Here is a 16,293-nt window from a genome sequence, read left to right on the forward strand (position 1 = left end):
CGATCTATATGTAAAACTTTAATTTAAACTATACAATAAACAAAATGATTGACACATTTGCTAATTCCATCTGCAGAAACAGTTCCCGTTCCCCCTTCAACTGCGATTATAAAGCTCCTGCCAAACACATACTTAAGATGCGCGGATCTAAAAGGAACGCACGCATCCCACATCCGCCATCGAGATTCTTCTGATTCTTTGTATATATTATGTAAAACCTGTAAGAAAAATAAATATGCTTGAAACAGATGCAATGAGAGAAGAACGGAGGCGAAGAGGCTAATAAACAGACATCTGGTTGGAAGCACTCAAGGACACAGAACTAATGAAAATGTAAAACGTGTTGCATATTCTTCTACAGTGTCTACATGTGTTCACTTTCACATAGGAGCCGGGGCCCGAGGAAGGTCTGGCTGCTGGTGGAGAGCGCTGTTCAATTACCAGCAGATCCGTGTCTGTCTATCTGTGTGCGTGAACGCCGCCCTGCTTCAGTAGTTTTAGTAATTACTGCTCGTGGGGAACACAAATGCTCCGGATATTCAGTCTATGGGTCTAAATGGGAACGAAACAAAATGCCCACAAGACACAGAGGCCAGGAGATTGGGTGAAGTGCAATATATTGGACTCCTCATACAGTATTTAGTATTTTCAAGTGGCAAATTGGCGGAGATTTGTTAATAAAACGGAAATGGAAACGTACGATCACTGTTGAGCTGCAAATAGGGTTTGGCTTAGTCAAAAAAAGGCAGGACGTTACGCTATTTTCTGAACTTACGATGTTGTTTCCTCGTCAAAAAACAGACTTGGAGTTGTGTTTTGTTTAATTCACACATGTTTAACACACAAATCCTGCATATTTAGGTGGGGTTCTTCTCTCAAACAGAAGATATCCACCTTGTGATGTCATTTGGTGATAAAGGAAGTGCTCCACTAAACCTACAACTTACTGCAAAACATATCATTTTTGGTGTTTTCGAAAAAGATGTGTTATACGTATTGAATCTAATCCTAATCCTCTCACAATATCATATTCATGGTTGTAAATTTTCTAACCAGAAACCCAAACTTACCGTATTTAAATCCCTTTTGTCCTTTTATATCATTTCTTTAAACTATTGTTCAAACCCAAAACACCTAAAAACAAACATTTACATTTGTTTAATATTTTTGCACGTGCCGTATGGATGTAATGTAATGTAATGTAATACTTAAGCCTCTTGCCATTGTTCATTGTTTATATATTTGTATATTTGTAATAAAGAGTCATCTGGATGATTTCAGCCATGGAGTTATCAATCTGTACTGAACTAAAAGTAAAAAGCTGTTGACTTGAAAACTACCACTTCATGATGTAACAGACTAATAATAAAGTGTGTATAAAACAAAACACAACTCCAGGTCTGTTTTTGATGAGATAACATGGTCCAAAGTTCACAATAACCCATTTTGTGTAATATAAGACTTTTTAAATCTTGATGAAACAAACATATATACTGTCAAAGTTGCATAATTCCACTTGTGTCTCAGTTTCTTCTCAGTTCTTGTCAAACTCCTCTTGTCTAAGTGCAGTGATTGCATTAAGAACTTGCTGATCACCGGCTCAGCTCCCACGTCCACATGTTCCATTTTATTAATCTGCTTTTTGAGCATCTTGGCTGTGACTTGATATTACCGCAATTTTCGATTGACAAGCAAAACCCTGTTGCACAATTTTCAGAGTGAAATGTTTGTTAAACGAGGATGTCCCTGACCTGGTCTCCAGTTTTGAATTATTTTGAGGGACTAAAAACACCTCTCAATGAAGGGAACACTGACTGATTTTACCTGGTATTTTATGTTTTTACCTGTTATTTTATGTTTTTTTAATGTATATTTATTATTTTTATTATTATTATTATTATTGTATTTGTACCATTATTGATATTATTGTTTATTTTATTTATGCATTTATTTTCAGTACTGTTTATTTCATCCTTGCTTTATTTATTTGCAATACCATTTTTTCTGTAACACAATAATGATATGACTATAAATCTCTTGTTAACTCCTGAAAATGATGTTGTATTGAACGTACGATGTAAGGGTCAGATGTACTTGAATACTGTACTGGAAGATTGTCTTGCAGATAAACAATAAATAAAAAATAAAATAAAATAAAGTCCCTGTGTGGAGCTCGGCGAGACACGACTTTCCGCCGTACGTCCCCGCATATACTGTACTGTCAAAATTAACTTGTAGAGAAATAATAGAAAGTTGATGCTACATGTTTTCACAACACGTGTAGATTAGAATGCAATTAATTACATTTGCAATTTTACATTTTCACAATTGACTGCGGCAATCGTTATAATCACCAATTAAAATCAATGAACTGCAGAGCCCTATATGAAAAGCTGTTTTTAATAGGTTGGAATAACATAAGTAAAAGTGAGCAGTTTGTCTTTAACGCATAACCTTCTGGTCAACCTTGTAGTGGGAATGCGCCTGGAGAATCCTTAAACCAGCTTCTTTTTAATTGGCCTGTATTTTATCATGCACCACTTCTCCCCGTCGTACCAATAAAGACCCGTCGTACCAGCAGCAGCCGCCGCCGCACACGGACGCACATATGGATATCGGCACACGTGGTTTAAATTACACCGACTACATTTATGCAATTATACACTACAGAAATCAATTTCCTGTAAGTATTATTAGCCAATCGCGGCGCCTCCCATTGCTCACACACAGTCATTACGCTTCATGGATTAGCATTATAGCAGAGTGTAAAGCCGATATCTAATTTCCTGTGGGCATCAATGTATAGCAAAGAGAAAAGCGTTTATGTGATGGAGCAACAAAGGGTCGAGATAGTCCAGTTTGAAGGGAAAAAGATGGAGGATTTTCTTTTTTTTCTTCTTCATCTGTCTTTCATTTCATTCGCCTAACAACGAAATTAAACATAAAGCGTTAAACCGTAAGTGTGACTAGCGCAAAACAGGATTAGAGCAATTTATAAAGCGCAAAATACTACAATATAAACTTTTTTTTTGCTGAAGTTGGCCAATAGTTAAAGCCAACGCAGCTGCTATTCGTGCGTTTCAGTTTTCCATTCAGAAATGTGTAATATTTTGTTTTAAATTGGCAATCGCTATGGCAACGGTCCTAATTTTTTATCATTCTGAAACTCCTGGACAGGCGTTAGGACAGTGTTGACACATATTATTATTATTATCACATTACATTCAAGCGCAAGGAGGTAATTTTGAGTCACCGATTCGCTTTTGAGGTAATTTTGATTCGTCCAAATATCGTCCTGCGATGTTTGGACGAAAAGAGGAACCTGGAGTACTCGTATTTCACTGAAAAAGACTCAGAATCACTGCCAAAGCGTATGTAAGCTGTCCTGGCACAACACATTGAGTTTACCAACATGTTTAATAGCGTTTTTCCGTTTTCATTTGGTCTATTTTATGTTGTTTTTTGAATGTCTGAGAGCGGAGGACGACGCCAGGAAGCGATCTGATTGCGCTGTCGAATCGAAGTTTTTTGTATTGAAATTTAAGACATTTTAATGCTACTAATTCACTGCCAATTTGCAAAACATTTTAAGAACAGATATGGTGTTAGTAAGAAAATATTTACCCCTGCTGCAACTGTTATTTGTGAAAGCAGCATTAGAAAGTGGATGGCAACTTTTAATCGGTTAAGATTAGAACAGAAGATCAAGTGAGATACAGTGTCATACTTTTATACAAGCTGTAATCCAGTCCTAAGTCTTGATAAACGACAGGACGTCTTAATTAAACAAGACCTATTGTGCTTGTGTCTGTGCTATAGTTATGGACTCAGACTGGAGCTTTCACAGCCACATCAAATCAATAACATCTGCAGCTTTTTACCATCTAAAAAAAACATTTCAAAAATCAAAAGTAAACTGTCAAAACCAGACTTAGAGAGACTTATCCTGCATTTGTCTCCAGTAGGTCAGATACTGTAACGTCCTGCTCACTGGCCTCTCCAAACGAGCCTTAAGACAGAACAGAACATCCAGAACACTGCTGCTCGGGTCCTGACTAGAACCAGGAAGTACTTCACACATGTGTCCAAGTCTCTGGCTCCTGTGGCTCAGAGAATAAACTTTAAAGCAGCTCTGCCCTGGACCAGCACCAAAGAACATCTCCCACATGAGCCACATGAACCATCTCACATGAGGAGGACTAAACCAGGACCAAACCAGGACCAAACCAGGACTAAACCAGGACTAAACCAGGACAAAGCCAGGACAAAACCAGGACAAAGCCAGGACTAAACCCGGACTGAACCCAGACTGAACCAGGACTGAACCAGGACTGAACCCGGACTGAACCCAGGACTGAACCCAGGACTGAACCCAGGACTGAACCCAGGACTGAACCCAGGACTGAACCCAGGACTGAACCAGGATTAAACCCGGACTGAACCCGGACTGAACCCGGACTGAACCCGGACTAAATCAGGTCTGAACCAGGATTAAACCAGGATTAAACCAGGACTAAACCAGGACTAAACCAGGACTAAACCAGGACTAAACCAGGACTAAACCAGGACTAAACCAGGACTAAACCTGTTGAATCAGTGTTTCAGTTTTCTGCAGCTAAAACCTGTCACATTCTTTCTGAAGATGTGAGACAGGCCTCGACTTTGACAATGTTTAAATCCAGGCTCACCTCTGATGGACAGCTGCACATCACACGAGCGAGAGGCGCATTTTTAAAAAAATTTTTATTTATACCAAAATGACGCGACGCAGCCAAATCCTACACAAATCACCAATTAAGAAAATAAAATTGAAGAACTACATAAGTACAGAGCAGTGGGCGTGTACAGGTGGCAGTGAAAACAGAGGTTGAACGGCAATATGGCGTCTTGAAAATAATCGATTAAAGATCACAGCTTCAAGGTAAAGCGTAAATGTTGAGGGGAAATGACTACAACACGGTTTAAAACTCCGAATAGTCCGTTTTGAAGAATAGTTCTGCTTTAAAAGTCGTTTCCCTGTAATATTCCTACCTCATAATCCAGGTCGAGGTGGTCAAACTCCCCATTGGTCCGAAAGTGCTGCGTGTGCCTGTCCAGAGTGAAGTTGACGTTTCTCCGATAGCGTTCGATCACGACGGAGTGCCAGTGATTGTCATCGAGCAAACTGCCCGTGGTAACCGAGGTGTGTCCCAGAATAGAGCCGTACTGATTACTGCCTGTAATTACCAGAGGAAAAAAATATTTTAAAAAAACAAAACATTAAAGCGAATTCACAACAGATGGTTTGGTATTTGGTCTAAGTTATGACAAGATGACACCTGTTTAAGGAGGAGAACATGTTTTAGCTGTAAGTAAACACAGAAATTAAGAAAGTCATTTAGGAGGGGAAAAAACGTGAGCGAGTAAACAAGACTGCTATGAAGTATGTAAATTTGTACATGTACTACAATGACAGTATTACACTTTGAGAATGGTGGATTCTGGACAGGATAAAACGGTACAGAATTATAATCAGTTTGAGTATCTGCAGATAAATTATTAAACGTGTCTTTGGGGCAGGAGTAACGAAGAAAATCAATGGTAACCGAACACACACACACACGCAAATAAAACCGAAGACACACACGTACTTCTAGTTGTAAAGTCGAGCGAATCAGCGACTTCTTAAAGGTACAGTACATAACTAACCCTGCGTGTCTCAATGGAGAAGTTCTCATTTTGTCTGGAATCTCTCACAATACGGCATTAAACTTCCATTATCTCTATGGGGAAGAACAGTCGACGCCAAAAGGACAAGTTACACGTCAGGTTTGTGGAGAAGCGAAGCCGCTCACAGTGAAAGTGCATGTTTATCGAGGTATTTCTGCAGCGATAAAAGGACGTGTAATGAAGTAAACGCACGACGGATGTGCGGGACGTTCCTGACAGAGCGAGAAAACTCCGTGGAAACAAGCAGGTCTTTCCACCAGAAAAGTTACATAGTGCATCTTTAATGTTTTGTGCACTATTTTGTCAACTGTCACTGTTTATACACACACAAACTCAAACCTCTCACATAAAAAAAAACTACAAACCCTTCATTATCACCACTGTAATAATATCCTACGTAAATATGCAATGTTCAGTTACGTCAATTTAATTTTGTATTCAAATCTAAGAAATGTATTAAAAGTTATTAATAATGCAGCTCCACCTACATTGAAAAAAAATATTTAACTTTCTTCCGAACAAACTCCCTGATCCATTTGGCCCCTGTGAGCCCAAACTGCACAGGTCCAAACAGATCCTCGGCCTTTGCTCAGTCGCTTTTTCATTTCAAACCATCAGACAAAAAAAATCAGCTCCAGACAAACTGAAAGTGTCTGTAGATTTGAATAATTTTAGTAGAAATTTGAAAAAGTACATTTCAGATAATCAAATATGTCACATCAGTCTAGTTCATTTGTAACGTTCTGTCTCACTGTACAAACCTGCACATAATTGATTTTTTTAATTGGTTTGACCTGAAGGAAACGGACTGCACTGGACATGGAGACGTTTATTATATTTTACTGTTAATGTCAATGATGAACTGAACCATCTTATAATGGAATCGGAATGAAATGTGTTTAATGTGTGAACAGAGACTGAACGGGGAAAGTAAAGCAGCTCAATCTGGTACAAATCATCTCTTTTGTAAAATTAATGAATTTGTACATGGTCCCTGAGAAATAAAGAAGAAAGGGAGGAAGGAAGAAAAAGAAAGAAAGAAAGAAAAGACGCACGAAGGAAGACAGACAGGAAAGGAAGAAAGAAAGAGACAGACAGGAAAGGAAGAAAGAAAGGAAGAAAGAGACAGACAGGAAAGGAAGAAAGAAAAAGAACAAAAGAAGCAAGGAAGGAAGACAGACAGGAAAGAAAAAGAAAGGAAGAAAGGAAGGAAGGAAGAAAGGAAAGAAATAAGGAAGAAAGAAAGAAAAGAAGCAAGGAAGGAAGACAGACAGGAAAGGAAGAAAGAAAAAGTAAGAAAGGAAGAAAAGAAAGAAAGGAAGGAAGACAGACAGGAAAGGAAGAAAGAAAAAGAAAGAAGCAAGGAAGACAGGAAAGAAAAAGAAAAGGAAGAAAGAAGAAAAAAGAAAGGAAACTGACAGACAAGGCAAACATGCGCACGCACACACACGCACACACACACACGCACACACACACTATATTAATATAAGTATAAATATATATGTACATAAACACATAAGCAGCCGTTTGACAGACCACACTTTGCTCCAGTATTTAGCCTCATCCCTCAGACTGGTGTATTACTGTGGCTGTTCCGCTGTGTGGACAGTAAAAAAGCCGCTTCCTCTACTATCTCTATTAACATTCTGTGACTAGCACCAGCGTACAAGTCTTCCTCCAACTTAGTACCTGTCTGAGCCAGCGGGCAGAGGAGCCGCTGCTGTTTTATATTGTCTAGAAAATGACATGTACTTTTGCCTACCTAAATTTATCTGCAGCTGAAGTTTGGCCTTGCGCAGCTCCAGGGTAATGTAGTCTCCCTGCTGGCCCTCCCCGTGCAGAATCACGCCCTCGCTCTCTGAAGTCTTGAATCTCAGAGCAATTACATCCTTAATGATCTTCATCTTCTTCACCTGCACAGATGAAGAGTGGTAACACATCTGCTCTTCATACAGACGATAACCAGCCTGGTCCTTCATCGGGGAAATTATTTGACAAACCTGAGAATTAGGCAAAGCTTGGTTCATTTCTGCCATTTCTGTCTCCATTACAGTTTAATTTCCTCCGCAATTGTACGTTTTTTTTTGTACGTGTTTTTTTTTTCTTCTTCCAATTACATGCTAGAAATTGAAAAGCATGATTTTGTTCACACCTGGGTAATTGTCACATAAATATGCAATCAACGTACATGATCAAGAGCAGTGACTGATATGAAAGTACATGAGAAAAGAGAGGAATAGTGAGTATTTTTAACTTTATGGGTAATAACTGCACACAAATATACAGATTCTATGGGATGGCGTAATGCAGAAATGATCCAATTAGAAAAAGGACCATCAATTAGTACTACTTTTAGATAACTGATTATGATTGGAGAGATCTTATGAGTAAATACATACCTTAAAGCGATAAGAGATGACGCCCTGTCCATCGAAGTTGATCACGTCCGACCCTGAAAACAAAAAGATAGATTCACTCACGATAGAACTGGGCTGTACTACATCGTTGGTGATATATATGAGAATGTTTTATAATGTGATTGTTGTTTCAGTTGCGAGGGAAGTAGACAAATTACAGACGAATCGCTACCACTAAAAACTGTGATAATGAAACAGATAAAACGTGCGGAGTGAAAGCAGAATTTATAGATTAAAGGGCTCATATTACGCTGCGCTAATGTCGTTCCCTCATCACAAACAGACCTGGAGTTGTGTTTTGTTTCATTCACACATTTTTAACAGAGAAATCCTGCATATTTAGGCGAAGTTCTTTTCTGAAATATAAAAAAAAACGCGCCGTTCCACCTTGTGATGTCATGTGGCACTGTGTTTTTAAACCTTTACAAGAATAATTTGGATAATTTCAGCCCTGGAATCTCTCTATTCGACTGAACTAAAGGTAAAATGCAGCTGTTAACTACCACTTCATGATAACATAACATCATAACACGACTAAAAACTGACAAGAATCCATTAAGAAACCTTTAAATCGAATTAAAAAAGTATGGAAAGTGATAAGTAGATTTGTAGACTGTCAATTACATAATTATCGCAAGTGTTCTCTTGGTAAATGGTCATGCTTTTATATAGCTCTTTTCCACTTTGAAGCCACTCGGTGAACAATCGTGAATGATTTCAGGCCATTTCATCCAGAAGTAAATTGATTAAGAGTTTGTGATTACCTACACGTACGGCATTAACAAAAGACTTTGAAACTAGATTATACAGTTTCATACCGTAAAGATAAAGTGTATTTATAAGGGAGTATTTGATAGTCTTAATATCTTCACTTACTTATTGAACTTTGATAATCTGAACTTTTAATACAATATCTCATGATGGTGTACGTCTAAAAACTGGCTGTACTAGAACTGAAATGGGAAAAAGAACTCTCGCTTCATTCATACTTTTCAAGGACGTACAAAGCTGGATATTGTTGCCTCTAATGCACTTTAATAATCTGGTGATAAACATTCATAATCACACCTGCTCCTGTTTTTAACGCTTTAAATGGAGAGTTCGGTGCGCTCTCCCTGCATAAATAAAGATGAACGGAAGTGAAAATGAAAAATCCGATCTCTTTTGCGTTGTCCTCTGTCTGTGCCGCTGTGTTAAAACGTGTGATCTCACTGTTGCAGGTGCGTTTGATAGTTCCTGTTGACGCCACGTTGAGTGCAGCTGTGGGGAGTTTCAGACTGAGGGAGGGGCATCGTGTTTAATCTGACTGAGTAAAAGTCGTTTATTAACAAAGTAAAACATGCTACTTTCTTCTGCATTCGTACAACTTCAAACTAAACGTGTTTTTCATCACAGCTGTTCTGCAAATCCTCCTCATCCTGTCATTCTACGCCAGGGCATCACCAAACCTCACCAAAACTCATTTATTTTGGTCATTGGGATTCGGTTCAAGGTAGTGAGTTTACGCAGTGCGCGATCAGATCTGAGAGAATCCTCTTAGGTTTTAGTCGTAGGAACTGGCAAAACAAATGAGCATTCTGCTTTGTGACGAGATAATAATCGGTTTGAGAATATCTTGTCCATCGTGTCCGACGTTTTTATAACTAAGAATAAATCAACATTACAATTGTTATCAGTAAAATCAATGTTTTATTTGAACAAACAGATTTGAGAGGAGACTGAAATATGAACAGCAAATACAAGAATTTATTTCAGAATGTGCCTGATTAACATGTTTTGACAATCAGATAAATGAGTTATTGGAATATTAATTAATTGCATCTTCTGCTATTTGCGTTTCCTAAACCACATTCTCTTTCTGCACATCTAAGTACATCTATATTTTGGGTCTTCTGTAAACCTCCTATGTCCATCCATCCATTTTTCTTCCGCTTATCCAAAACCGGGTTGTGGGGGCAGCAGTCTGAGCAGGGACTCCCAGACTTCCCTCACCCCAGACACTTTCTCCAGCTCCTCCAGTGGGATCCCAAGGCGTACCCAGGCCGGCCGAGAGACATAGTCCCTCCAGCGTGTCCTTCATCTTCCCCGGGGTCTCCTTCTAAAGTGAGGCGTTGAGGAGGCATCCAGAACAGATGCTCAAGCTGGCTCCTCTCAACAGGGAGGGACAGTGGCTCTACTCCAAGCTACTCCCATGTGACTGAGATCCTTACCCTATCTCTAAGGGAACGCCCAGCCACCTTGCGGAGGAAACTCATTTTAACAGCTTGTATCCATGATCTTGTCCTTTCGATCATTACCCAAAGCTCCTGACCATAGTTGAGGGTAGGTGACCGGTAAATCGAGAGCTTCGCCTTTCGACTCAGCTCCTTCTTTACAACAACAGTCCGATACAGCGACACCATCACTGCGGACGCTGCACCGATCTACCCGCCAATCTCACACCATCCTTCCCTCATAAAGAAGACCCTGAAATACTTGAACTCTTCCACTTGAGGCAAAGACCTTCCACCCACCTGGAGGACAAGCCACTTTTCATCCAAGTCGCTTCAAACTCTGCTGCAAACCGCCCAAGTTCATGTCGCAGGTCCTGGTTTGATGAAGCCATGAGGACAACATCATCTGCAAACAGCTCCTGTGTTCTCCGAAACGGACCTCCTCCTGAACAGAACCGGTGACAAAGGACAGACCTGTTCCCATTGCATGTTGGACTCGACCGTGGCTGCCCTTACACCTCCCATGAGTCACTTATAATCGTTCATGAATGTCAACATTTCCAGCTCTATGCCTTTTCAATTCTAAATCATCTAAAACTACCTACATACAACTTCACAGATTTTTCACTGATAATTACATTTCTACTAGTCCTTAAAACATCTGCCAGACACTTTTACTTTGTTAAATAGTTCCAAAGTAGGGCAGAGGGCAGGGGAGAATGCAGAGAGAATTGTGAAGGAGATTTGTAAAGTGCAGTACTTGAGGCGCTCTCCATCTCTCTATCACAGAGTGGGAGTGGAGTGGGCACATGGGTCTCTCTGCTCTGATTGGATAACAGAGCAGAGGGAGAAGCACATCAACTCATATATGGATTAACTTATGCATTGTCACGCCTCCTATCGCCCTATGGCTCTCGCTCTGTCCCAATGCTATCACACATGCTTTTACCACAGCCTCAGATGGAGTACGGATAGAAAAAGTTACATAGCATCTGAGTTGTAAAAGTTGCAGTCACCTCTTCTTCTCATTCTTACAAACATATGACCTGAAAACATGTTGGTATTTTTAACCAATTCTTTCATAAATTAATCCCATAGACCACATGTGTCAAACTCAAGGCCCGCGGTCCAAATGTGGCCCTCCACACCATTTTATGTGGCCCTCGACAGGGTAATTTAAAAGGTATGATGGTCTTAAAATAGTCAGTCATATTTTTACATCTAGGCAAATGCATATGCAATATTTGTAACTTGAATAAGTAATAAATACAGCAACATAGCAAAAGATGAAGTTAAAATTCAGACCTGGACGACTGAGGGTTTACACAGATAAAAACAGCAACTTAATTAAGAAGTTAAAAAGTGGTTAGATGTATTTTACATCTGGCCTTTTGAGGGCAGCCATTTTGCTGACGTGGCCCTCGCTGAAAATGTGTTTGACACCCCTGCCACAGACTGTATATACAAATAGACATAGCTAACCTGCTAGCCACCGCATTCCAAATAGGAAGTGATTATGGGCACGCTTCTGGCTCCATCGAGTTTCGCTCCAATTCACTTTACATTGAAAAGTTGTCACTCCCCTCTGTGTAACTGCTGCAGGGATCCCGGTATTTTTATTTTGCCATTTTGTCCGTAAATCAAGATATGAGCATTAATAACAGACAAATCAGGCGTCTTATTTCCTTGAAGTTACTCCCGCTAGCATTAGCAACAGGTTTGATTGACAGCGTTGCTAAGCGGCCGCTCCGTGCTAAACCAGCGTTACCTTCAACAGCCTCGCTCCGGATTGGCTCTCTGGTTGCTATGATACTCGCGGTTGGAATTACAAATATGGTACTTTGCTCCAAATTGGCCCCTATAACTGCTAGCTTCAATGGGCTTTATTTGACTGAAGCGGGTGACGTCACACTCCATTTGTCCACTTGTTTATACAGTCTGTGTGTAATCCAGCTGCTCTAATGATAAATTGTAGTCCATATAGGGAAATGTTTGCCAGCTTCACATGTTGTAGCAGATTTTTGGACCCTCCACATCCTTCAACATGGTATGGATAAATATTAGAGCATTTCACCACCAAGAGGGTTACACATACATAAGTTAATGCAATACAGTATATGCTCATGTTCATATTTTTCTAGAAACAAACTGAAACTTCTGATCACTTTTTTAAGACTGTAAAAATTAAGTACGGCGCATTTTTATTTGGACTTCGTAGCGTATTTTGTTTTGGTTGATTTGCTGCTCAGAAAATACACACAAAGCTTTATTTTAAGACTTTAATATGATGAGACAACGGCACTGAATGTTTAATGTTTTGTGGTAAAAAAAAAAAAGGGGCAGTGGGTCAGTTTGTAGTGAACTTAAATTACATAATGAGGAAAATCATACAAATTAGCCCTATATATCGGCCTAAAAATATCGCCCAGTGGTTGCTCTGTATTACAAACAATCAGTATCGGCATCGGCCATGAAAAAAAAACATTGGTCAATTTCTACTAACAGCCACATGCAAATACACACTTCCTGATTAGGACAATAACATGCTTTTGAATTAGCGGACTTATTTTGACCTCAAGAGCTGCTAACCGTATTTTCTGGGCTATAAGTCGCACCAGCCAAAAATGTATGATATATATAATGAAGAAAAAAAACATAAAAAATCCAAGACCAAGAAAAGACAATTTATAATAATAATAAAATGTGGAACAACAGGCTGAATAACAGTACATCACGCTAATATAACACATTTATATTTATTCAGCTCCATGAAGCACAGACAGAACTGAACACGTGTCTGGTTTGTTAACGTAAGATATTAACAGTTAATCAGATAAATAAAGCAGAAAAAACATCACTCCAAATCAATAAATCCATTGAATTCTTCATCCTCAGGTACAAGTCTACAGTTCCCTCGTGCAGTTGTCAATGTAACAAGAATGAAGATGTGAAATTAGATATTTTAATATTTTCACATCTAAGTCGCATCTGAGTATAAGTCGCACTCCTGGACAAACTATGAAAAAAAAGTGACTTATAGTGTGGAAATTACAGTATATAATGTCTATTAGTTGTAAAAAAAATAATAATAATAATCATGTATGGGCCGTTCAATCTCAAGTTTTCTATGAGGCGCAATTAATTCTCAGTTAACACAGTTTGTTTTTATATATAATGTTCTTCCAGATTCACCGATAGCATTAGCCGTTCCATACCGTCATGAATTCTTAACACACATGAAGACAAAGCGCGGTATGTTTTACATGCTCAGAATAGGTAAAAAGCAAACCCTAAGGCAGCCGGTTTGTTCTGGAATATATCAGAGTAATCCTTAGCCTCATTATTAATCATAGAGTATGCAGGTTCTCGTGCCCTGACACACCTTAATAGAGACGCAGTTAGTGCCACCATCACCTTCTCCTGCCCCCCGCTGCTCAGCTAATCAGCCTGTATGAACCGAGTACCTAGCTCCGAGCTGTGCCATAGGGCGGAAATAAATATCCACTTAACACATGCACAATGCAAGGGTTGGAGGTGTTTGATGTAGCCATGGCAACAAGCATTATCAGAAAGACCGTCGAGATGCAGGCGCGGCGTATAAGCGCACACAGAACGGCCACGTACAGCCTTGATGAGTCATATATACACCGGGACATTTAATTAGCGTGGATTAAAACGCCCTGGATTATCATTTGCAATCAATGGGCTGATTATACTGACGTAGGAATCGCACAAACGCAAAAAATGTGAGCTCTGAAGAGGGTCTTTTGAACATTCTCCTTTCCGAAATCATGTACTTGGATGTTATTGGCTGCTTTTTTTTCTAAACGACAGCCCTGACATTGCACCTCGCTATAAAAAAATAAAAAATAATAAAATACGAATTGTTTTGAAAAGACATAATTTGAACCCAAAAACAAGCAATTCCACACAAAAAATATTACAAAGATTAAGAATGAAATACTTGTAATCTCAAAATGTGTTCAAATAGCCACTTATCAGTGTCTATTTTCCTTGTCAAGGGCTTATTTTTTTGCAATCTGAAAACATTTTGAAGGGCCCGATTTCTACACGGAGGTGCGTTTGATTGGTGGGGGATGTCTAAATGAACCGCTGTGGGCTGGGACGTTTTATTTTTTGACACAGAAATAGAGGCAGTGACAGCGCAATCACGGGAGAGGGTCAAGAATTTCACAACACAACTGCCAGGTACTTCACAAACATGGACACGCATATTGGTACTTTTCAGATTCTTGATGATGTCATGCTTCCAGACACGGTTTTTTACTTTTCAAAACATAGTACTTTCCCGTTAAATATCCAAAATGTAAACGCGCAAATCGTTTCTGTTGGATGTCGCTGTACAGTTGGGTTTCGTTGTATCGCGGTTCACACTTCACGGTCTTGCTGTTTCACGTTTAAGTTCAATTCAATTCATATAGAAAGTTGATATTTTGTTATAAACGCTGCTTTATGTTTACATTGATAATGTAATATTGAAAGATTTAATATTTGATTTATACAGATAAGCTACATTTATTTTATTGCATTAACGTTGATGTTAAAATACTTAGAACTGTTATTTAAGTTTACGTAAATATGTTACCGTCACTTTAAGAGCGACTGCGCGTACGAGGAAAAGAGCACACGCTTGAGAAACGTGCTGAGTTGAGGCAGCGCATAAAGACGAAGCCAAATGTTTTTTATCGTAGTACTACTTATTCTTTTTTAACTTTTATATTATTATCATTCAGCGTTTTATGTTGCACTTTATCACCTGAAAAAGTTCCTAGTTTGTGAGTTGTGCGAGTGTTCACTGACAATGGCAATGAAAGTGTTCGGATTCTGATTTTTGAGAATGACTTGGTTTGATTGCTTCTGTAAAAAAGGGTTTTGCAAAGCAGTGAATTAAAATTTTGTAACTCTTTTTTTTTTACATCGGAGTCCGGCGGAAGTTATTTTCTCTTCAGTAAAAATACACGAGTAACACGAACGTACAACACAACGCCAGGACGAAGAGGCGTGGTCAGAAACTGTGAAATACATGTGAGTGACTTAATCAATTAAACAAGAGAGAAATGTGAGAAAATGTTAATGCCCGTGTGAGAAAAGTGTATAAAGTGTGTGGTGAGGGGTTTTACAGCCTAAAAACAAAGAATAATCGTAAAAAATAAAGCTGATACTTGGCGGATTTCGCGTATTGCAGGCTATTTTTGGAACGTAACCCCCGCGATAAACAAAAGTTTGCATTTTAACAATATATATTTTAGCTGCCCGTGTCTGTATTCGATATCGTTGGCCTATAGACGACTGTGATGTCATCTAACGCCCGGCAGTACTTCAAATACAGAAGTGCGTTAGCTTGTTTGTTATTGTCGCTATGTGAGCTGTAACTTCTCTCCTACGACTGTATATTTATTCATTGTCCCATTTAACAGATGCCAGGGTGCGGTAAATTATGTTTTTTATAATATTTGTCTCACATACTGTCAACCAAATTACCTGTCGTCTTTCATTTAATGGAAACAGAGCTAACATTAGCGTGATAGCTTTGGTTATGTTTATGTGTGTTACTCAAATAAAGGCACGTTCGACTGTTCAACCAGCTGAAAATGTGTTTACATAAACTGTCCAATTATTGATATGTTTATTTTATCTAACTTTTCACCAACTGCTGGTCTCCGTGGAGATGTTCTCGCGTTCCACAGTATGGCATTAAACTGATTTGTCTTTATTTATTCAGTTGCAGGGGTTAAAGGGCCCATATTACGCTATTTTCTGATCCGTGTTATAAGTTTCCTCATCACAAACAGACCTGGAGTTGTGTTTTGCTTCATTCACACACATTTAACACACGGAAAACTGAAAACACGCCTTTTTCCACCTTGTGATGTCATGTGGTAATGCACGCGGTGTGTTTTTGATGAGGTAACAGCATTATAACATGGCTTAAA

The 16,293-nt window shown here is 39.0% G+C and overlaps 1 protein-coding gene across 1 annotated transcript in view; it reads right to left on the bottom strand.

The window, feature by feature from the left end:
- The window catches only part of cntnap2a (contactin associated protein 2a), a 488,742-nt gene that overhangs the window by 220,575 nt on the left and 251,874 nt on the right, over positions 1 to 16,293 (bottom strand). Inside the window, exons 5-7 of the mRNA XM_033985829.2 lie at positions 8,109 to 8,161; positions 7,472 to 7,622; positions 5,032 to 5,216 (exon numbers count right to left, since the gene is read on the bottom strand). Of these exons, the coding sequence (XP_033841720.1) occupies positions 5,032 to 5,216; positions 7,472 to 7,622; positions 8,109 to 8,161 (389 nt within the window). The remainder of the gene's footprint in view (positions 1 to 5,031; positions 5,217 to 7,471; positions 7,623 to 8,108; positions 8,162 to 16,293) is intronic.

This window comes from Periophthalmus magnuspinnatus, chromosome 20 (genome assembly GCF_009829125.3).
Source record: "Periophthalmus magnuspinnatus isolate fPerMag1 chromosome 20, fPerMag1.2.pri, whole genome shotgun sequence".
In the NCBI taxonomy this organism is placed as follows: domain Eukaryota; kingdom Metazoa; phylum Chordata; class Actinopteri; order Gobiiformes; family Gobiidae; genus Periophthalmus; species Periophthalmus magnuspinnatus.